This window comes from Rhineura floridana, chromosome 6, assembly GCF_030035675.1.
Source record: "Rhineura floridana isolate rRhiFlo1 chromosome 6, rRhiFlo1.hap2, whole genome shotgun sequence".
NCBI lineage: Eukaryota > Metazoa > Chordata > Lepidosauria > Squamata > Rhineuridae > Rhineura > Rhineura floridana.
The window spans coordinates 96,167,481-96,191,975 of record NC_084485.1 but is presented as its reverse complement, the minus strand read 5'-3'; the positions used below and the strand labels follow the sequence as shown (position 1 = coordinate 96,191,975).

The 24,495-nt window shown below is 40.5% G+C and overlaps 1 protein-coding gene across 17 annotated transcripts in view; it reads left to right on the top strand.

The window, feature by feature from the left end:
- Positions 1–24,495, top strand: part of DAB1 (DAB adaptor protein 1) — a 416,583-nt gene that overhangs the window by 386,139 nt on the left and 5,949 nt on the right. For 12 of the 17 annotated variants that reach the window (XM_061633172.1, XM_061633171.1, XM_061633181.1 and 9 more), the window contains 6 exons: positions 707–763; positions 5,628–5,690; positions 6,267–6,375; positions 10,685–11,233; positions 12,420–12,547; positions 17,643–17,741. In XM_061633172.1, coding sequence (XP_061489156.1) covers positions 707–763; positions 5,628–5,690; positions 6,267–6,375; positions 10,685–11,233; positions 12,420–12,547; positions 17,643–17,726 — 990 coding nt within the window. In that variant the 3' untranslated portion in view covers positions 17,727–17,741. The remainder of the gene's footprint in view (positions 1–706; positions 764–5,627; positions 5,691–6,266; positions 6,376–10,684; positions 11,234–12,419; positions 12,548–17,642; positions 17,742–24,495) is intronic. The other 5 variants (XM_061633183.1, XM_061633182.1, XM_061633178.1 and 2 more) reach the window with 2 other exon arrangements.

The window sequence follows — 24,495 nt, the reverse complement described above, 5'->3', positions numbered from 1 at the left end:
TTAACTGGCCTATGGTTAGGAATGATGAGAGTTGCGGTTCAAAATATTTATTTATTTACATATTTATAATCCATACTTTCATAAGAATATATCAAAGTGGAGTGCAACGTATAAAAATAAAAGCATCAATTTTTTAAAGAAAATCAATAAAACAGTTGGAAGGTGCCAGGTATGAGTGACTTGCGTCCATTTACATATATGTTTTCAACTTGTTTAATATATGTTTTAATTGTATATTGGATGTTTATCTGTTGTGAACCGCCCAGAGAGCTTCGGCTATGGGGCGGGATATAAATTCAATAAATAAATAAATAATATGAAGAAAAAATAAAAGCGTGTTCTTGAGGAAAACCTCACCCTTGTGATCACAGTGTTCAGGATGTTTCCCCCACCTGCCCACCCATTCCTCTCAACAGTATCCCATATTATAGTCCCTTTGCATAGCCCAGGAAACTGAAGAGAAGCCATTGAACACTGTGGCTCTTCCTGACTACATATCCCCCTCGCTTCATCTTCACGTCACCACACTGGGTTATATTTTTTGGTATGATATAACCATAGAAGCTGATATGTATATAATCACTGAGGTAAGCAAAAGCATCTGACTAGGAAATCAAGAATTGTTGGAGTCATCATTGTTGTGCTCAGCAGAACATGTCATTTTCATAAATCATTCACTTTCATTTTCATCAACCATGCATTACAGCTGGAAAATGGAAACCTGTTGTTGGACATAGATGAAAATCTTGATAGAGTCACTCAGGTAAGCTAATTCTATGTAGATATAGATGAACTCACCAAACTACTAGCAGAGTGTGGCTAAATAGAAATTAGCTCCAGTTACTGCAAGCTCTAAGATGTTCGTAGAAAACACAAATGTTTGATTATAATCCAAACATCTAACACCCATGTCCTTAAGCTGCCTTTCACAAAGAGTGATGTGCTCAAAATTCAGAAATCCTGAGAAGAACCTGTTTTTGAATCTGGCCTATAGTTCCAAAACATTTCATGGATGAAAATGGGCAGGGTCTTTCCTTAGTAATGCCTACCTCTGAAGCAAGCCCAACATAGTCCAAAGGCCAAGCAAGACAAAAGTTACAGATATGAACCCTAGGCCAGATCACAGTAGGTGAAATCACAATGTCCTAGGACATTGTCATCCTCACAGAGGTAAACAGCATCCCCAAAATTTCAGCCATTTACCATTTATAGTTTTCTCTCTCTGCAGAAAAAGCCTCTGGGACAACAAATATCTCAAGAGAAACTCAATTTTACATAAGGCACACACTGGCCTTTTGTCCCAGCCAATGTAATGCATTAGGCAGTGGCAGCTGGTGGCTCCATGCCAGTGGGGCAGTGGAATCTATTCCAGGTTTTAGTCTGAACTTTTAAGGAGCTGTCCAAGGTCATTCAACTCCTTGAGAATTCGAACTAAAACCCAGAACACATTCCACTGCCCCCTGACTTGGAGCCACCAGCTGCCACTGGCACTGGAGTAAAAAAACCAAAAACTGATCAAGTGATGCAGTCCTTAAATGCCCAGATTTTTCCTCCTAACAAGGAGGAAAAGAGACTGGGACAAAAAAAGAATCACAAGTAATCTATTGTAGAGCCACTTTTTCAACATGCAGTTATCAGAGGAAAGATTTTCTATTAAATCAAATTTAAATATGCTGTTGTGAAGAAAATTATTCACTTCTAAAGAGATCATTTATTTATATTAGCCAAATTAATTTTGTTCAGCTTACTATCTGCATGCTAATGCACCTCCTCAAATTGTTCATCAGTTTATCATACCTTGTTTTCTCTGCATCATTCCATGAATGTCCAGTACAGTAGGGCCCCGCTTTACAGTGCTTTGCTTTACGGCGCTTCGCTAATGCAGCAGTCTCAATTAGACACAATTAGACTAAAGCCCCACTCATACGGTGCTTGTTCCGCTTTTACGGCGGTTTTCGGGCATCGCACAGCATTCTATTCAATGAGTTCCGCTTTTCACCAGGGATTGGAACGTCACCCGCCATATGAGTGGGGCCCTACTGTAATTCACTTTTAAGTTACAATGATAATCTAAAGCGATATACCAGATATGCAAATCCATTTGGAAGTTGAGTATGCTAGGACACCAGGACTATAGTATGCCACCAAAAACTAGAAAGATACACACACACACATTCCACCAAATTTGCTTTGCTTTCCAAATTATTGGTGGATATGATAAAAACTATTGGGATTTCCCTACATTTGAAATTGGCATTGTTCTCAGTTTAGAGGTATTTATTGATAGAACACTTAAATGTTTAAATGTTTTTTTATTTTATTTTAATAATGTTATTTGTTATTTAATTTTGAGAATTGCATTATTGTATTGATGTATGTATTGCTATATTCGTGTTTTTGTAAGCCGCCTTGAGGGCCTTTTGGCCATAAGGTGGGGTATAAATTTAAGAAATAATAATAAATAATAATAATATTCTTGTAATGGCCAAGAATAACTGAATTCCAAATGAAATCTGTGCAGCATTCTGCATATCCCCTGTACGATAGGATCTTTATCATCAGTGCATAAATATTGATGATAATCTACTTGATTGCAGGGTGTGTCTATCCGTCCATCCTAAAATAATTCTCCAGCTCCTGAGCCTTTCTAGAATAAAAGATTAACAAGAAACTCAGCTTTTTTAGAGCACCCTTTTCTCTCAGTGGCTAAAAGATAATCTCTGCCGGTGACAATTGGGAAAGAAATTTCCTTCTGTATCATTTTAAGGAGTGGATTAGTTGCACCTCCCTGCCACACAAGGGACACAACCTTTTAGATGACATCTTATTAATTGAGGAATTTTACTGAACCCAATGCTGTCTTTCAAATCAAACATCTGAAAATCTTCCTTGCCTTTCTTATCTTGCATTTACACATGGAATAGCTAATCCCCTTTCCTTCATATTAAGACAATGAAGGTATTGAGTTCCTTTTGTTTTTTTAAAATACTTTGTGCTATAAAAAGGATCTAACTCACTTTCCATTTTGGGGACCTTTAATTGGAGTTCATCTAGCTCAAGTAGTTAACGTCCTTTCTGTGGAACTAGTGCATAAGCAGACAGATTTCCAAGTTTGGAAGGATTACTGTTTGTGACAAGAACTTTCTTGAGGATTATAGTTAGCTTGCACTGTCTGCACATTGAACAGCTCTACTTTAAAGCATGGTTTTGGCTTTTTGAATGTTAATTTGATCATATGGCCCTGTGAAGGTAATTGAAACGTAAGTCTGTTCCTAAGATTGACGTGAGAAGATGGGCTAGTTCTGACTATTGCTGCTGCCTCCCTGGTGCAAATTCCTGTCCTGCCTCTGGGATTGCTGGATGTCCACAAAGGACTATCTTATTTGAGAAACACCTATACACGCACAAATCCCATGTGCATAAAGTCCAAATCTTGCAGCTGGATCCCAGATTTAATATGGGATTATCAATTACATCAGAGGAAGGCAATGGTAAACCACCTCTGAATACTGCTTACCATGAAAACCCTATTCATAGGGTCGCCATAAGTTGGAATCGACTTGAAGGCAGTCCATTTCCATTTTTCATCAATTACATGTTTTTGGTATCTAAAAACTAGATGTTTTCATGTGTTGGTCTTGTGCATAAAGGGCACACATGCATGGATGCATGGTGTGGGCCTGTAGTAGGACAGGTATTTATGATGGCTGAGGCAGACTGTCAAAACCAAAGGAAGGGAAGAAGCGCTGAACGCAGGAACAAAGAGAGGAAAAGTTTTCAAAATGCTCCTAAACTTTCATTATTGTACAATGTGCTTCAGATGTCCTCAAAGATAATTCTCCTTATTGGCAGCATGGAAAAAATACTGCTACACCTTACTCCTTTTCCAAATGCAACTCATTTCTCATCGTTTTTGGGAAATTGATTCTGCCAAATTTGTCCTAGCAGTTCACTTCAGAGACTGGGATTAATGCAAGATAGATGTCAGAAGCGTCTAAACTGAGTGAAAAAGCAGCTTGTTGGTGTCTTTAAACAGTCTTTGAGAAGAAATGTACCTAGAACATCCTATTCTAGGTGACAGAAGGAATTGATACCTGTAGGACAGTGGGAAAGGTTCCACTTCTTTGGAATACACAACTCATTTGGTGAAGGGATTGCTTTGAGGGAAGGTCTCTTCTAGAGGAGATTTCTAAAGACGGTATCAGGACATTCCTTGAAAAGGTAGTACAACTTCATGTCCAAGGCTGATGTAGCCTTTGGGCAGAAGGTTTGCAAATGGAACATAGTTTCTTTGCCAGGGCAGGCTTATACCTTCTGCTTTTCTACATCCTTAGATACCAAGGAAAGAGACTTTTCTACTTATCATAAATTCCTATTCTTTTAGCTGCTCAGGAGCCATTCTACTCATCCAGTACATTTAGTGCTGTTGTTTTAAAATATAAAACACTTAAATGCCACTTTTCCATAACTCAACATGGCTTACAGGGAAATATTTTAAACTGCAGAATAAAATACTAAATATAATGGAAACACAGAACAAAAGAACACACAGTAACCCTCAAATTGGCAGAACTCATCTAACAGTGACTTTTGGGAACATGTTTTGAGCTTGTCAGGAATGTTCCTCACCAGTTTCCACAGCTTACAATGTTTTCTTTCAGTCAGTTGACAAGCATGTCCTTCAGTTAAACATTCACGTTGATCAGGCTGAGCAGAGGAAATGGGCGATTTCCTGATGTTTCTATTTCTAATCTGCGAGAGGGGAACTTCTCCGCCTAAAAAACCTAAGAAGATTGATCTTGTCTTCTGACCAGGAGAGGTGGTTTTATGTCAAATGTAAAGATTTCTCTCTCCACACCTTACATGGAATTTATTTATTAATAATTAATCTTCAGTGTCACCAAGGAAATACCACCAAGGAACTTGCTGAACCTAACGAAACGACAGACTTTCCTTAAAGGTTTGCTTTGCAGAGAGAGCCAGTATGGTGTAGTAGTTAGAGTGTTGGACTAGGACCTGGGAGACCAGGGTGTGAATCCCCATGCAGCTGTGAAACTCACTGTGTGACCTTGGGCCAGTCACTGCCTCTCAGCCTAACCTACCTCACAGGGTTGTTGTAGGGATTAAATGAGGAGGGGGAGAACCATGTTTGTATGCTATCTTGAGTTCCTTGGAGAAAAGGTGGAATATAAATACAATTATTATTAGTAGTAGTAGTCATAGTAGTTAGTAGTAGTAAAACAAATGTTTTTTATTTTTATTTATTTATTTTTATTTATTTAAAATATTTCTATCCCGTCCTTCTACCCTATAACAAGGCACCCAGGGCGGCTTACAAAAATAAAATCAAACACGTACATAATAAAATTGTAAACAGTAAAATTACAAAAACATTAAAATACATAAAATTATATATATTATATATATATATACACACACACACATACACACATATGTACATATATATAGGGAGTGGTACTAAAGGGACTACAAAGGTAAAATTTAACGTAGAAGGCATTTTGAGAAGTTACACTTGCTTTCCGTTACAAAACTGTCTTTTGTGTTGTTGAATGGATAAGATAGTAAACATGCCTGAGTTTTTTTTTTCTTTTCGTAATTATTTCCAGGCTGTTACTCAACTAGAGCTGTTTGGGGACATGTCCACTCCTCCTGATGTAACTTCCCCCCCTGTAAGTACTGGTGAAAAATGTCCCACCTCTTTCTCACATGCCACTTTCAGTAGACTTATTTTAGCAGTATAATGTATTTAGATATTCATGAGGAACAATATCCCATACTGAAGCTGAAAGAATTTCAAAAAGGCTTCCAATCATTTTACCCAGTTTGAATTTTTTCCTATGTAATATTGCTCATTACTTTTCTACTTTTTCAGCACTAATTGCTTACAGTGATCCTCTGTGAAGCTATTAGAATTGTGCAGCCTTAGACCTTTCCAGGGGGAGGGGGAGAGAACAGGTGCTGTAGGAATTTGCATATGTATTTTAGGAGTTGGGAAAGAAAGCTTTCAGTTTATTCAATATATTACAAATGGTATGATATTTTCCTGATAAATTTTCTCACCCTGTTTCTAGACTTTGCTCTTTCCTCCTCCTGCTTTCTCCCATCTACATTGCCTCTCTTATTACCCCACCTATGCTTTCCACTCTCACACGCTATTTTAATTAGGGAAGAACATGTAGAGCCAGCTCTTGGCAGCAAAAGCCACAACTGAGATGGAACCATTCTAATCTTGCCTTATTTTACAGACTCCTGCAACTCCAGGTGATGCCTTTATCCCATCTTCATCCCATTCACTTCCTGCTGGTGCAGATATATTTAGTTCTTTACCTTACAGCACTGCTGCCGTACCCTCAGGTGAGTTATTCACGTCAAGCTATTTAAATGAGAATTTAAAGACCAATCAGACAATATGTGGCTTTTAATGGGAACTAGGTATGCTATTCTGTTAACACATCAAAACATCCAGAATCTTGGTGCATTTTGTAATTTTAGTAGCTAGGTGCTAGTTCACATATGCATGCTCATTAATCAATGACTGCAATGAATGACCCGTCACAGGCCTAAAATCACAGATAAAAAGTTCACACGACATCAAGCATGTTATTTCTTTTCCCCAGTAGATATAGTGTACACATTTGAGGACCTTTTAAGAGTTTGACTGTTACTCCATTTGTGATACATTCAGTGAACAACTCTCAAGTCTTTCATATCCATCAGAAGGCATTTGGGCAATATCTTTCTCAAACTGCTTGGTCCTCAAGACCAATTTCTTTTCTCTTTTGATTTCCCTGGAGTTCGAGTAGCAACAGGAGATAAAAGCCTGGTGCGTGGTATATATTTTTCAGGGTTATGTTGGTTTAACTTCAGTACTGAAGCTTGGAATATTTTAGAGACAATACAATTGTTTCCCAGTACTACACTTGAATTGTTGAACAGTTGCTTTTCCTTGAACCCCTTTTCCCTCATGCAGTTCTCTGTAATGAAGAAACAACACAATGGAAGTGTATATTTGTTTTTTAAAAATGCTATAATGTGAATTAGCCAGGACTGTATGTGGTCGGCACCAAATACCCAGTTTTTGCTTTCAAGTAAATTAAATTTTGTCATTGGAATAAATTATGCAAAGTAAGTATGAATGCATGTAGGTGCATACGCTGCACAATTCTACTAGGAAGAGACTAAGGAGGTGTTGGCACAGGAAGCCTGTCCCCTGACTGCTGACAGGGCCAGCCAATGCAGTGGATCAGCGGTGTTGCTGCTGCATACTGGGAGTGGAAGTGGGACAGGGTAGGGTAGGCGAGGCCAAGCCAATCCGATACTCCCACTGGTGTGCCTGTGCAGCCCTGAGATTTGCTCTACACTGTCCCAGTAAGTGGCAGTGATACCACTGTCAGGAGGGCAGCAGTGCAGCACCACCCCACCATTCCTGACTGCTAGAAGGCCTGAACAGCTGGTATAGCACAAGTGTGGAGGAGAGCCTGGCTGGGAGTCCAGAGTATGTGAGTTCAAATCCCCGCTCGTGTCTCCTGGGTGTAAAGGGCCAGCTAAAGATCACCCCCACAGTGAGTGGCTCAGGGGTTTTGTGCCCTGCCACCTGGGCAGCCGTGGGCAAGCTGCATAGCCCCAAGGAGCCCAGCTGCCCCCCAGCTGGCAGTTGTGCACAAGGAAGGGGCTGGCTTGTGCAGCTGTGGCAAACTGAGCAGGCCCTAGCCAGCTGGGGAGGACTAGCCTCAGAGAGTGGCAATGGCAAACCCCCTCTGAATACCGCTTACCATGAAAACCCTATTCATAGGGTAGCCATAAGTCGGGATCGACTTGAAGGCATTCCTTTTCATTTCATTTCAGAAAACTTGAACAACCCCCAGCTGTTTGAGTCTTCATCAGGCTCCTCTTGTCTGTTTACACCTTTGTCTTTATAACAATTTGCTATCATTACAGGTGTAGTTGCAATCTGATCTATGCTTATACAAAAATTCTGAATTTCTCTTGCTTTAACTATCCCGAGCTATTGAATTGCTAAGGGCTGGCTTGGAAATGTAAAGCAGGAAAGCTGTTGATTCTTCCCTAGCATAAAAAATAAATGGTTCTGCAGTATAAAGACTAACCTCATTGCTGTGTACATGTCTCATGAGTAAAGTTTAATCTTTGTATAAAAAAATGTCAAAATCTAGATAGGATAAACATTAAAACAAGAGAGAGAGAGGAAGAACATTTTAATACAATGTTGTTTTAGTATAAGTGAGTTAGGCATGTTTTTTGAGAGGGGGGTTTCCACTAACTGTGAAACTGAAGAAAATTTCCCATCTTAACGTGTCCTGTATGAACCAAAAAAAAACTTAGTCTGAAACACAGAATACCAAAAGTGATGTATATAAAATAATGAAACTAGGGCTTCATACAAAATGTTTTTGCAAGCTAATGGATCCTAAGAAAACCTCAAAGAGAGAAATTACATATTTCCTTTGGGAAGCAGCCGTGCCTACAAACTTTCATACACTGTGTTATCTTATCCAAGCCTAAAAGTTAACTTGAAGACTCAGCACACATGGCTGCTATTTCCCATTAATGTTGTTTAATGAGGCCAATTACATGTGTGCTTCATGAAGAGTAGGAACAGATGATAATAACTGGGGCTGGTGGGTTTCAAAGAGCTGGGGTTGGTATGATACAGCTGTTGTAGCACCTGAAACCCAGCAATAAAATACCAGATTAGGTTTTAATGGGCAACAGCTTTTATTAACTATAGCTTTTAAAGAATCTGCAGTGGGTTGTACAATGCCAGCAACTAAATTTCCTCCCATCAGTGCTAGTCCCTAATGATCTGAGGCATTGGAATATTCCTCCTTATGGCTCAAACGTTCAAGCAAGCTCTCCTGGCTCGGGACCCCAGAATGGTAATCTTATATAGACTCTCAGAGCCATCACATCAATTTGCCAATGGAGTTCTGCCTGCATCTCACACACAGAGAGGCTTGTGGCTTTGAGTTGGTGAGTCAGACCTAAAGCAGAGACTGCAAGAGGAGTCCTAACCAACTCTCAAGCCTTGAGACTTAAGGATGCCCCTTTCATCTTCTAAAAGTGCCTCAGGGTGCTCATGAAACAGTTTTTGTCTCTTTCTTCCTTTCATCCACATCACACTTGCTTATACTGACATTTTTACATTTACCTTTCCTAAGTACCTCTTCAAAAAGGTGTGTGTGCGGTAGAGGGAATCCTTAAGCTCTAGGTCCATATTTGAGGGAAACCCCCCCCAAACTTTCAGCAACTGGCCTATTCCAATATTGTACCAAAGGAATAGGTAGGTAGGTGGGTGGGTGGGTATGGGACAAGGCATAACTGAGGAGGGGAAGCAGAGTCTGGCTTTATATAGCAGCCTCCCTTACTCCTCTCAGCGATAGTGCAGTTTTTGCTGCCAGCATCGAATCTCACCTTGCAATGAGAGGCCGGGTGCAAAGTTGCTCCTCTGGCCTTTGGCCCCTGGTGGTTGGGGGAGGAGCACAATTCTGTATGAAGTGCACACTCATTTTTAATCATATCAAATAGGTCTTACAGGTTCTTTGTAGGGCTTCAAAAGCCTGCAGTTACTATTAGAATATTTGACTAGAGATGCCAGTAAAGCAAAAAGACACATACATCTTGGGGGGAAATGATTCTGCCACCCCACCATCACCTATCTGTATACAGCTTGTGTGAATTTGCACAGCTTCTCCCCACACAGCCATGAAGCTCACTGGGTGACCTTGAGCCAGTCATTGCCTTTCAGCCTCAGAAGAAGGCAATGGTGAACCCTCTCTGCATACCGCTTACCATGGGAACCCTATTCATAGGGTTGCCCATAAGTCGGAATTGACTTGAAGGTAGTGTGTACGTATGCACGCATGCGCGCACACACGGTGTTACTCAAAATCTTGGATATATGTTCTCCATATGTGAAGACCTTTTTTGTTTTTGTGTGATAACTGCAGCTGCTGAAATCAAAGGAGTAAAGAGCTAATCCCCAATATTCAGAAAAGAAATGCAGAGGTCTATTCCAGAGACATAATTACCCCTTCAGCTGATGGAATAATGGTCTTCTTTTTTAAAATATTAACTTGCTATGTTTGTGGGTAATAAATAGGTTAAGGACAGATGGAAAGAAAAGGTTTTAGATGTGAAATGTGGTATAGAACAGGTAAAGGCAATACCCTTTATTAATCTACTTGCTGAAAATGCAAGAATAAAGCATGCTTATGCATTTCGTACAGCTGTTTGTCAAGCTAAAAATACTGGGAGCAAAGTACAACTAAGTACTAGTCTGTACCAGGCTGGGTGAGTGAGTGAGCATACCAAATACTCTGAAACAAAGGAATTCAATTCAAAGGAAGGGAGCAGAGAAAACATCATTAGGAACACTCTCTTCTTACTCATATTTACAAGAAAACTGAGTCTCATTAAGATAGATTTAGTTTTGCATGTAGTCTAGTAACAGCTTCTAAACCTGCCCTATGTCTCTCTCCAATAGTCCTTTCAATGGAGCTGTTAGGAAATACAGTCAGTGAAGCAACAGAAGTCATTGAAAAACCCTGTGATTCCTCTTTTGTATATCTGAACATCTTTTCTTCCTTGGCTGCCCTGTTTTTGCTATTCCTGTTCTGAAATTGTCCCCACTCTCTTTCCCCTGAAGGTTATGTTGCAATGGGAGCTGTCCTGCCCTCCTTCTGGGGACAACCACCACTTGTTCAACAACAACTGGCCATGGGTGTTCAACCTCCAGTTGCTCAGGTGATGCAGGGAGGACAGTCAATTGCATGGGGACAGCCTGGGATGTTTTCTCCCACCCAGCAACCATGGCCATCTGTAGCTGGTCAGTTTCAGCCTGCCGCCTTCATGCCAACACAAACTGTTTTGCCTTTACAAGCAGCCATGTTTCAAGGTACCGTTGCTCCCATTGCTACTGTTCCACCTACAAGTGATTCCACCAGATCGAGTCCACAGACAGATAGGCCTAGGCAGCAAGCAGGAAAACAAATGTTTAAAGATTTCCAGATGGCTCAGCCTCCACCAGTGCCATCACGAAAACCAGATCAGCCTTCCCTCAGTTGTACCTCAGAGGCCTTCTCCAGTTATTTTAACAAAGTTGGGATGGCACAGGAAGCAGATGATTGTGATGACTTTGACATCTCTCAGTTAAATTTGACTCCTGTGACTTCTACAACGCCATCAACGAACTCACGTGAGTACCCCCCTTTTTTCCTGCAGCCTTCCACACAGTGTTTCCCTTTTCTGAGATGGAGCCATTGAAAGTATCCATGAATATAATTAAAATTTCAATATATTGGGTGTCTTTGAAGCTGGGAACACATTAAATTAAGGATAACCACATTGAGTCCATGGATGTCCATAATTAATTGCACACATTAATGAATTTTGTTTTTGAAAGACAGTGCAATTTAATTTTTGAAAGACAATGTCATCTTAAATATGCATAAAAACTAGCTTGCAAGATCAACTATGTAGGCTGCTGTTCTCTATCTTCATGTCCTAGGGAAACTCAGAAATTAAGCGTAGATTTCCCCACCCCCAATGGAAACTATGTGTGATGTAATGGTGGCTTGGTGATTTTGAATTCATAATTACCAGCTTTACTTGAGGATTGTGATTACATTGTTGCAAAAACATTTTGTGTGAATCAACCCTAAATGAAGAGTTGCTGATAAGAAAATTTTAATGTAAGAGCAACATTTTCTAGACTTAAATACACAATGCATTTGGATGGAGGAATTGGATTTAAGCAGGTATGATGATTTGCACTGGATCGTCAACGCACTGAAGCAACTTTCCCGTAGTGTGCTTAATGTGTATTTCTAATGGTACTGCAACAATTGCTTTGCGAGTGATTCCAATGGGCTATCACTAATATTAGACTTTGTTTCACAGTGTAGTTAGTCAGTAGGCATCTTCAGTTTTTAAAGTGAAACATCGTCAAATGAAATTAACCTGTCAGGATTACATTCAGATTTATTTATATATAATTTATGTTAAAGGTTTTAAGATAAATGCATTGGTAGTGCTGCATAAACTGAAAACAAAATAAACCTGAGACCTGCTTTATTTGTGTACATGTCATATGAATGATAAGAGGTTGCTGAATTTTGCAAAATAAAATTAAAATATTTGAATCTCTTCAAATGTCAAACTCAGGATTTCCCAAACACTTTACTAAGAGGAATTTTGCTTTTTAATTGAAACTAGTTGTCAAATCCATGTGCCATTAATCGCTGGAACAATTTCACCACATCACACAGTGGCACCAGGCTCACAGCCCACCCAGACTCCTGCCACACTTCAGCAGGTTCTCCAGTAATATTTAGGAGTCAGTCATCCATAGCATGCAAATTCTTGCTGTTGTCTTTCTTTAGCTCCAACTCCTGCTCCTAGACAAAGTTCTCCATCAAAATCCTCAGCATCTCATACCAGTGACCCTGCTGCAGATGATCTCTTTGAAGAGGGCTTTGAAAGTCCAAGCAAAAGTGAAGAACAGGAAGTGGTAAGTGGCACAACTCCAAATCATTAATCATAACTATTCAGTTACTGTTAACACAGTTCATGGATTTTCAAAATAAAGTTTTGATTCTAGTAATTCTAGTTTGCATGGCTACTAAAACATTTGCTATGGGGCACTTTAAAAGAGATACTAAATCAACAGAGTTGATTGTAGAAGGAGTAGAAAGAGGAGAGTTTCTTAGCCATATTATGCACACTTAACATTGGTTTTGGAGATGAAGGGGCTTACTTGTATAACTGGTTGCCTTACTGCAAAATAATAATAATAATAATAATAATAATAATAATAATAATAATAATAATAATAATAATAATAATAGTCACTAAGCCAGCAAGGAGAGGGAGAGGCTGTGGGGGTATTGCAACCTCAATAGCCGCGCAGTTGGACGTCCGGGTAACAGTGCCGAGTGAACAGCCTCCGGACTTTTGTCTGGCTCTAATAATTGAGTTTTCGCATAATTTTTATATAACATGTCTGAATGTTTACTTTTCCCCGTCGCACCCACAGACCAGAGCAGAGAGATGGAGGTTATTTGGGAACTATCTGGAGAAACTGGCTTGCAATTACCCATCGCACTTGTTGTTAATCTGCGGTGATTTAAATGCAAGACTAGGACAAAATTTTCCTCTAGTAGGGGACCTAGTGGGTGTATCCTCTGATGACTATACAATTCTCCCTAGAGAATCAAGGGACAAGGTTATAAATCAAAATGGAAAATATTTGTTCCGATTCTTGATTAATCACCAGCTCAATTGCATAAATGGAACATACTTAGACTCTTCTCACGGCTTCTACACTTTCATCTCAACTAGAGGCGTAAGTGTGGTAGACTACTTTTTGGGATCCTCTTCATTAATGCCCCTAGTCAAAGAGTTGAGGACAATAAGTAGAGCGGACAGCGACCATCTACCGCTCTGCCTAACCCTACACGATCCTTCCCCATTTATACGCCCAATCACTTTCAAACCATTTCTGGATAGGCTAGTAGGGCCTAGAAGTATTAAATGGTCATGGGATATCGAATCCTCAGTAAAACAAATATTAGACTCACCCCCTCTTTTAGAATTACGAAACCAGGCCACATCGGCAAAGGGGGATATCGTGGGCTCATATGAAAAGGTGATTGCCTCTCTGGAAGCCCAGGTTTCCACTGTCACCACCAAAAGACCGATGGGGAGGAGTAATTCCTGGTTTGACCGGGAGTGCAAAATGAAGAAGAGGGAGTTAGCTACCCAAATCAAAAAGCTAAAAAGAAATTATTCTAAGGAGGCAACCCATCGCCTACTCTTAATGAAGAGAGCTTACAAAAAACTACTAAAGGATAAAAAACAATTTTTTTTGTAAACAATTGGCGCGAGTTAGAGCAGGCCCATCTCCAAGGCAAGGACGCACTTTTTTGGAAACTTGTCCAATGGGGTAATTACCAGTGGGAAAACGTCCCAATTCCCCCGATTTTACCCAAAACGTGGGTGTCTCATTTTAGAATTATTTTTGGCTCGGTCCCATTATCTCTTCCACACTACCTCGAAAGGCCGTCAGACTTGCCCGACTGGCCCCCAGTCTCAAGCTCTGAGATTGGAGACCTGATCCTGATGCTACGCAAAAGTAAAGCTCCGGGAGAAGACATGATGCCACCGGAGATCTTTCTGGCCGAAATGTCATGGTGGGGTCCCTTACTTGCGGCCTTATTTACACACATTAACACCGTAGGCGAGTTTCCGAAAGGCTGGCGTACCAGCATAATTGTACCTATTTTTAAAAAAGGGGATCCAGCTGACCCCCCAAATTATAGGCCAATTAGTCTGCTCGACATAGCGGCAAAACTCTATGGTCACTTCCTGCTTAACAAACTAACTGAATGGGATGCAAAGTTCTCAATTATTCACCAGGAACAAGCCGGATTTAGAAAGGGAAGATCCACAAAAGAACAAGCATTTATTCTACAACACCTAATAAACAAGGCCGTAAAAGGGCGGAATCTATCGCTCTATATTGCCTTCATAGATTTTGCGGCAGCTTTTGATTCGGTAGATACGGCGATTCTGTGGCAAAAGTTGGACCGTTCAAATGCAGACAAGAGATTGGTGTGGCTCATAAAATCTCTACACCAATCCAACGTGGCAAGAATTCGTTTAGGAAGGAATGGCGCCTTATCCTGTGACATCCCTATAATGAAAGGGGTGAAACAAGGGTGCATATTGGCGCCATTCCTTTTTAAATTTTTTATAAACGACATAATTCCTGCACTGTCCGCACCCAAGTTCTTTCCCCCTGCTGTAGGTTCCCAAAAAATTTCAGTACTGTTATATGCGGATGACCTGGTTTTAATGTCCATGAACAAAATAGGTATAAAAAGATTACTCCTCGGTTTGGAAGAATATTGTCAAACCCACCACCTCCAAGTAAACCAGGCAAAATCAAAAATCATGGTTTGCGGTAGATACAGAAGGACAAAAAACACTTGGATTTTAAATGGACACAGACTAGAACAAGTGAAGTCCTTCAAGTATCTTGGCATAGTCTTTACAAATACACTCACCTGGAAAGCGCAAGAGGAAGCCATCAAACTAACCAGTGCTAAAACATTTGGCCAATTAAAAAGGTTCTACTATATGAGAGGAGGCCAATTAACCCTTCCCCTCCTAAAAATATATAGAACTGTAGTAATTCCCAAATTACTATATGGGGCAGAATTGTGGGGACATGCCCTCAAACGCACCGTAGAGCCTCTACAAAACTCTTTTCTAAAACAGATCCTGGGCCTCCCACGCAGCTCCCCTTCAGCACATGTAAGGACGGAAGTGGGAATACACTCATTAACTGCAAAAATTGACTTGGCAGCCTTAAGATTCTGGAGGAAAATCCTATTATTGGACGATTCCGCATTAGTCAAAGGTTGCTGGCAGGAACAAATTCAAAAAGGGGGGTGGGCACAATCTACGAAACTCTTAATTGAGCATTACAATCTAGCACCTTATGATCTTAAATTATTCACCCCAAAAGAGCTGAACAACTGGGTACTCAATTTTGATGAGTCTCAAGATAGACGCCGAGTGTCGAGTTCTCAGTTTTTGACCTGGTTCCCGCTCTTCAAAATAAACCACACTCCCGCCGCTTATTTTTCCACCCTTTCCTGTCCACAGAAACGCAGAGCCTTTACAGAAATAAGGTTCCAGACAATGCCCTCAGCAGTTTTAGAGGGAAGGTATAAGGGAGTGCCAAGAAACCAACGTTTCTGTATATGCGGGAATAATATGATTGAGGACCTCCCCCATTACATGCTCTACTGTCCTCTCTACAATTCCCCGAGACATAAATTTTTAGATCCCTTCCTAAAACCTAGAGAGGGCCTAGTACAGGAATTTATACTTACTGACCTATTGGCCGACAATTTTAAGGAGGTGACCATTGCGGTTACAAACTTTGCCATGGCAGCGAAGAGATTAAGAGCCCAAATAGTGAAAGACAATTCAAACAAAGCCGAGCAGCCATGATTTCCCAAGACAGAACATATTGAATTTTATTATACAAATTTTACTGTTGTGTTTTTAAATGTGTTTTGCGATGGCCAATGGCTAGAAGCAATAAAGTATTTGATGAATAATAATAATAATAATAATAACCTTTCTTCCTACTTGATGCAACATTTAATCAAATGGAAGGTGAAATAATTAGCCTAGCCCTCTCCCCCACCCCTCAAACTCTTCTGATTTTTCTCCTGACTGCTCACAACTAATGTGAATACCAGAGGGTTAATAAATCCTCACACTTCAGTCTTACAGTTTCCCCATCAGCACTGATGTGTGCTGGTATGTTGGAATAGCACATCCTATAGAAGCAAAGAAGTGTAAGTTAAAATGGAAGGCTGCACAGATTAATTTAACATTTTCATCTACGTGTCAGCTTATACAATCTTGTGTGAGTGTTTCTACTTGTTATGCATTTCTACTGGATGGTTCTCTTTTGGTCCATTAGTCCATATCTACCCACTCCCACCAGTTCTTGAAAGAGGCAGGAATCGGGCAGAACAGCTGTGAACTAGATTTCAAGAACGAGAAACTATGTGACACAGAAGGATCATGCGATGACACCATTGTAGCCAATGTAAAGTGATAGCTCCACCTTAGAAATACAAAACAAAATTGGGGCAGAAAGGCATGCCATAGGTAATAAAAAACATTGGAATGATACAGTGGGGGGAGTAGCTCAAAACGCACCCCGCCTCGTTACTCAAAATGTCTGGCCATATTTTGAGTCAGGCCTTGCCCACTTCAAGCTGGCCCCAACTCGAAATGGGAAGGGGGGTAATCAGTGTTTTTTTTAAATAAAAGTAAGTACAAGTTAAGGGGAGGGAACTAACACAGGTTAATGGGCAGTGACTTGGTAGATGGCAATATGGAGAAATTTAGCCATCAGTTTGATCATATGGCTTGGCTTCAGTTGAATAGCACGAGTAGTGAATATGATTGTTGAAGCATGACTCTGTGCCTGACCCACTTTGCAAGGAGACAGTGGAAGTATGACCTCACAATGATTATGGCAGCCTAATCTTGGATTTGTGGTGTCCACTTTAAGTTTGCTTTTACTGATGTCAAACCATTTATGGGTACCATAGACAGATCCAAATTGCTTCTCAAGTTGCTGTGAACTCATATTTGGCTGGGTTTGAGTTGCCATATGAATAGTCAGATGTGGCCAGGGCAACCACTTCACATGAATGGCTTATCACAAACTGGAACCACTAATTAGACAAGCTTAGAGCAGAAGCCATGCACTAGGCATTCATCTGCATCATACCCAAGTCTGACAGTACAGTTAGCTTTGGCCAAAACACACTTACTTAAATGACTGTTTCTCTGAGCCCAAATCAGTTTGCTAATCCTGTGCAGGACCACTCAAAATGGCAAGCCCACTGGCAACAGTTGGTCCTAGTAAATGCCAGCTGTAGTATATGACTTTTAATTATTTTCATCCATAGTAGGCATTCATGTTAAAATGCATTCACTGCATGAAAATAACTTCTGACTTTGTTTTCCTTTCTATTGAGAAAAAAAAGTGTTATGTTCTTGTATTCTAGCCTGATGGATCTCAGGCCTCATCCAGCAGTGATCCATTTGGTGAGCCCACTGGTGATACTGTAAGTCCACAGGGCGATAGCTAGATAGCGCAGGTTGGGGTAGGTATCTGTCCTTTTATCTCTGTCACTTGTGAGCTATTCACTTTCACCATTGCCTGCCTTCGTTTACATTGATGCTAGCCACATATAAAATATATTCCATATATATAATATGGAATATTTCATATTTTCATTTCACTACTTTCCTCGCCATTGATGCATCACTGGCTGAGAATTCTTTTTCCAGGTGGTGCACTTTTGTGTTGTCAGAATACAGGCTTGTTTTAAAATAGTAATGCAATCCTAGACAAAATATATATTACAGCAAATATACTGTGAAAGTAGAGATGGTCAATGGAAATGGACTGCCTTCAAGTTGATTCCGATTTATGGCAACCCTATGAATAGGGTTTTCATGGTAAGAGGTACTCAGAGGTGGTTTACCATTGCCTTCCTCTGAGGCTGAGAGGCAGTGACTGGCCCAAAGTCACCCAGCGAACTCCATGGCTATGTGGGGATTCGAACCCTGGTCTCCCAGGTTGTAATCCAACACTGTAACCACTACGCCACACTGGCTCTCACAGATGGTCAATAGTCACCAGGAAAACAACTATAAATCTGTCATTGACAATCTTCAATTTCTGATATTAATTATTAGCTTTTAAGATATATATATGTAAACATTTCATCTATTTCTAATATAAACTGCAATTGTTTGTTCCAGAGTGAAATGACGTTAGTACTGCACCATCTTTTCTAAGGAATGAATTAAACATCATCCATAAATTAAGTAATAAATAAATTCCCACTGTAAGCCCACAACAATGATCAACTGGAAAATAGGCCTAATAAAAAGATTGAATTATGGTATTTATGTGTATGGGTTGCTAATTCATACAGAAAACATATACCCCTTCCATTTTAAATATATATTTTCCATGACAAAATGTTAAGGCCACACAATTGCTTTAATCATTAACTGCATGCTGCATGTTGTGGGTGTTGATAGATGTCTTATGAAGGTGACTGTGGCTATTTTTGTTCTGGAATATGTGTTTTGTCAGAACGATTGTGATGCTACAGTGTTTGTGAGCACTGAACATTCCTATCTCATCTCAATGTATTCCAATGCTGCCATATGAAAATTGTTTTCACTGTTATGTGATCTGAAACAGTTCAAGCACTATGTGATTTATTGCTATATGTGTGGAGCATATGAAACAAATTAATACAAATGGTGGATTTATTTTTAGTGGATAATGTTCATTGGTTTCCAGACTTTTAAGAATATGCACTCTTTTTGATAATAATGTGCCCCAACTACAAATATCTGAATGCTCTAGCCACTAACCAGTAATCACTTTCCCATGGGCCTCAAAACATCTCTGTCCTCACCTGAAACCACTGTCATTCCTTAAGTCTACACAGTCTCACTTCCTTTGCCCAGCCAGGACCAAAACAATCAGCCAATCAGTTCTTCTCTAGCTTCAGGTAGTCATGATTATTCAAATAGTTCAAGTACATGCTCCCAACCAGTCCCAGTTCCCCTGCCTTCATGATCCTAATGCCAGTCACTGCAAGTTACTTATTAATTTGCCAGTGCAACCAAAGTATTTAAGCTCCATATATATCTACCCAGCCATCCTAACTAGATTCATAACTATCCTAGGCCACATTCACACCATACATTTATTCCACTATTATACCACTTTAAACAATGGCTTCCCCCAAAGAAGGGTGTCAAGGGTTATCCTCACAGAGCTGCAATTCTCAGAGTGGTTTAATAGTCAAACCCCAGAGAACTCTGAGAACTGTTGCTTTATGAGGGGAATAGTGGTCTCCTAACAGTTCTCAGCACCCTTCACAGACTACACTTCCCTATAGGCTCTAGAGCAGCCATTCCCAATCCATGTGCCTCCAGATGTTGTTGGACCACAACTCCCATCAGCCTCAGCCAGCATTGCCAATGGTCAGGAAAGATGGGAATTGTGGTCCAACAACATCTGGAGGCACACTGGTTGGGAAAGGCTGATCTAGAGAAAGCATCATATGAGAATAGCGTTGCCAGGTTCAGGGCCTGAGACTGATCCTATATCTTTAGGAAAAGAGAAAGTCAGCCAAGTGCAGGTGTTCTTGCAACACTCTAATGGGAAAAACCACAAGGTGGAATTCTCCCTTCCCCCTGCACAACTTTTAAAGATACAGAAGACCTCTTGGTTGCCAGGCCAAATTTTTGATTGTCATTTGTAGCTGTGGATTTCTTGTAAGATGGCGTCAAGAGTATTCAGTAACTAATGTTTCTTTTTAAAACTGTTCTTGTAGTCCACTTTCCCCATTATTTTGAGCTATGCTGTTGTGCCTTGCTTTTTAATCTTTGCACATTGTCTGGTGTTATATCAGCATTATGACTGTGTAAAGGTAGGGATGAGCAGATTTTCATAGTTCTTTTTCATTGCTGCTCCATTTTGCTATCCCCCACATTCTTCAAATGGGAAAAATCCATAAGCACCCCTAGTTAACTACAGGCATACCCCGCTTAACGTTGCTTCACTTAACGTTGCCTCACTATAACGTACATGCTCCATACGTCCCCATACCCCGCTTAACATTCGCGCACTTTGCAATAACGTACATTTTATTGGCATGACGCCACTGCCATCTAGTGGTGATTGCGTGCAGTACAAGTGAAGACAATTGCTTCACTTAAAGTAGATTTTCACTTAAAGTATACTCTCCGGTCCCATTGCGAACGTTAAAGCAGGATATGCCTGTAATAATCTTGTCTGAACAAAGCATGGAGTAATTGGGATACACCTATTCTTACCCTTGGACACTACCACATTACTGAGAGAGGGAATTGCAGCGCATAGCCGGGAAATGAAGAGGCAAGACAAGATGAGGTGTGGGTAAATCAAGGGCCACGTTTATTGAATAAAGCTAATTACATGCTTGCTTGCATGGTAGAATGATCTGCAGAGCCATTGTGGAACTTCTCTCCCCATTGGGCGAGGGCACCCTGCCATGGGAAGAGGGGGTGAGCCAAGCCCAAGCCCTTCTTCCGGGCCCCATCCCCACAGGGTGGTTAGGGAGGCCTTCCTGATCCACCCCCCCTCAGGGCCGCATAACCTCTGAGTGGGTGGTACAGGTTAGCCCCAAAGGTGAGCCTTATCCTGCCGACGGGCTGCACAATCTGGAAGGCAGACCTCAGAACCCACCAATCACCTCCAAACCCTACCTTGTTACATTCCACCACAATCTGCTTAATGTGACCAAATAATCTATTTACAGTTTAAGCTAACAGGGCAGGCGACAAATCAGCCAAATCAAATTAAGCCAAATAATTAAGCAAATCAGCCAAATTAGGAGAACAGTACACGGTAGGCAAAAAACTTGCCAGCAAACAAAGGCTGGTGAGCTAAAAAATCCTACCCGGCCCCGAAGCGACCAGATAAACTTGTACTGCCCTAAAGGGAGGGTGGGTGGGTGTCGAGTGAGGCCGAAAAGAGCCAAGGGGAGATGGAGCATGGCTTAAATAGCCGCCCCGCTCTGCCCCTTATGCAACAGGCGTGCGTGGCCATGTCGCACCAAAATGGGGTTTTGAAGCCATGCCAGGTCTTCCACAGAGCGTTTTGGCCTGACGATGGTGGGAATAGTCCAAGTTTGATCTTCATGAAGAATTCTTAGATCAGTAATTAAAACTGTGACTTCACATATACCTGCAGTCTTAAACCAAAGCTTTTAAACTTGGATTTCACAACGAATATTTGAAGAAATGCCAGAAATGCCCTTAGTAGTCAAATCTGAATCTACTGATAAGTGAAATGTTTGTCCTGCTTTAGTTTTCACATCAAAAGCTAGGAGAGTTGTCTTAACATATGCATTGAAATTACAAAAATGCATAGCACTTTTCTTAGACTGCATTGTAGTCTTTTAGTTCTATCTAACTGAGAGAATGTAGGTTTGTGAAACACAAGACAAAGGCAGCAAATGGCAGTAACACATTTATTATTATTTAGCTAGCATAGTTCCAGTAGTTGTGGAGAAAAAACAGCACTTGTTCAGAAGTATGCCATGTTTTTATTTCTTTATCCATCAGGTTATAGCAGGATTTTTGACAGAAAGACAGTGTTTGTCAGAAGAACCCATCAGGATGGCCAACATAAGGGGCTAATCCACAGCTGCATTCCTCCTGGCTGCTGCCTAAATGCTGCCACTGTAGGGCAGAAGCTTCAGCCTGAGGAGAACTGCGCTGGAATAAAAACTGAAATGATGTAATATAATCCCAGTGGTCCCAGTTTTTTCTTCCTGAGGGGAAGCAGCTTGTTTTGTAACAAGTAGGCTGGCCTATTGTCCTTTGATCTGCTTGGATCTGTATGTGAACCTGTTGGAGAAGCTGCAGATATTAACTATAGTCAATGGTCTGTCTTAGAAGAACATAGAACATAAATATAGATGGAATTGTTGAGGTGTTGAAGACTGACATGTTGTGGTGTAATTTCCTGGGTATCCTAATACTAATAATACTAATAATATCCTAATACTAATAATACTCTGCGTGGTGAGATTCCAGGGATCCCTGGGCTTGGCTTCCTTGGGAAGAAGGTCAGCGGAGACTGTGGTGTCTTTATGAAATATGGTTTGTTTATTTACACACATTCAAACCTGAGCTTAGGATGGAAGGGTTCAAGGCATCAGCAGTCCAATATCCAGCTTTTCCAATAGGGTTGCAGGAGGCATCCTAAAGCCATGGTGCAGAGAGACAGCCTCTCTGCCTGCCTCCAATTCCCAGCCTTTCTTCTCCACACTAAAAACACAAGCCTCTCCTAGCAGCCAGGAAGGGGAGGGTGCTCTCCTGAAGAGTTTCAATGACAAAAGATCTTCCTGGCTCATTCACCAGTTGCTGGGCACCTGAAAGACCCATTAGCAAACTGGCCACTCTGTTAGTTTAACAAAAGAAACTCATCTGGCCAGCAGAGCCAGCCCCTCACCCTCACAGGATTCCAAATCAGAGGCTAGAAGGGGACTCACAGGGATCATCCATTCCAACCCCCAAACTCACAACAATATTAATGATAATCTGATAGGGTTTTTGATTCAGTTCATGATAAATATAGATGGAATTGACTTTACTAATACAATGAGAAAAGTTTCTAAAGTTCTTGATATTTTGAGAAGCTCCTGAAAAGCAGATTCAGAAGCTACATTTCAGGTACCATCTTTAGAAATTTTGCCAGCACTTTAGTTCTTTGTGAAAAGTCAAAACTAGTCCTGGACTGTTAGGCTGAACTAGGGATGGACAAATCTGTCAATGTTGGTTTCTGTCAGTTTCTCATTTTTCATTCTCATATGCAATTTAGTGTACATTTCACTTAATATGCATATTTTTGCAAGTGATTTCTGCTAATGTAATATTTTTTTTGCAGGAGTGGCAAAGAGGGAGAAGGGCAAGACAGTGGGGAGGAAGGTACTCTGCATACACACTGGTCAAAACACCAGATTGGCTTCACTAGTACATCCACACAGTGCTGACCTCTCCACCTCTTCTCCCTGATATGTAACAGCAGTGCCAGTGCTGGGAGCCAGGTGTGCTCTGCTGCCCCTCCCTGCCAGCCACTCCTGGGTTTTTGTACATTGCTTTTACAAATATAAGCAATTTTTGTGCACATTTTCCCCAATACATACTTCTCTTTTTTGGTGCAAAAATATTTGTTAGAGAATAGCATTAAAAAAATGAGAGAATTTCTAATTTTGAAGGATAGCTGTTTCAGTTCATTCAAGGAAGTCCAGATCAGGTAGGTTCATTGAAATGAACAAATTTCTTCCCAATCCCTAGGCTGAGCTGGGCCCAATTTTCTGTTGGTGTGCAGTTTGCTTCACAGAGGCCAGATACAAAGCTGATGCTACACTTATTGTAGGTCATACTGTTCCACATGAATTCAGCCCTATAAGAATTTTGCCAAGCTTTTTTTTTAAAAAAAAAACATTTTCTTTAGATATGCAAGCCAAAAAGTACTAATATGCAATGTATGGATTTGTTTATAAAGCAACATGTCCTGCAATGTTGAGTGAATGTAAATGAGCTCATTGTAGAGAAGGAATAACCAAGCAAAGCACAATTAGAGGTTTGTTATTCATCATGAATCCCAGTGTGAAGGAGGTCTTTAGAGACAAAGCATTTTTAATTGAGTACATAAAGCAAAGTCCCTTTACCACAAAGATGTAAAACACTACTGTGCCAAGCCAACCCTGCAGTGTTGAATTTGGCTTGTTACTGAAGCCTAGCTTGTAGTATAAAAGATACATTACAATCTAGATTGAGGTGCTATTCCCTTGAGTTTTCTTGACCTTCTTTCTCAGCAAAAGAGTCTTCAATACAGGGCTTTTCTGCCGGATGGATGATCAGGAAGCAGAAGATTTATTTTCTGAAATCCATCAGCTGAGATTCTACTTTCTGTTCAGCCAGCCAGAAGGAGAACACTCTGCTAAAAATCTGCATGGGGTCAAAGAACCCTTGGGAGAATTGCAAGTTTAAGTTCATAATGCATCTTTTATGCCAGTCCTGCATATATCAGTAAGAAAAATTCTGCCCCTCGCCTTGTCTGGTTGGTTTCTACTAACAAAAGGGGATGTGTTTCTGTTAAATTAATAAAGAATGCAGGAATAAAAGTGGATATAAGGTATTTGTAATACAGTTAGATTGGAGAGAAGCTTCAAAATGGTAACATTTTCTTAGAAGAAGAATAGAAGCAAACAATACGATTAGTGTTAAAGCCAAGCAAGATAAAATATATTTATGATCATTTTAGGATAAAGG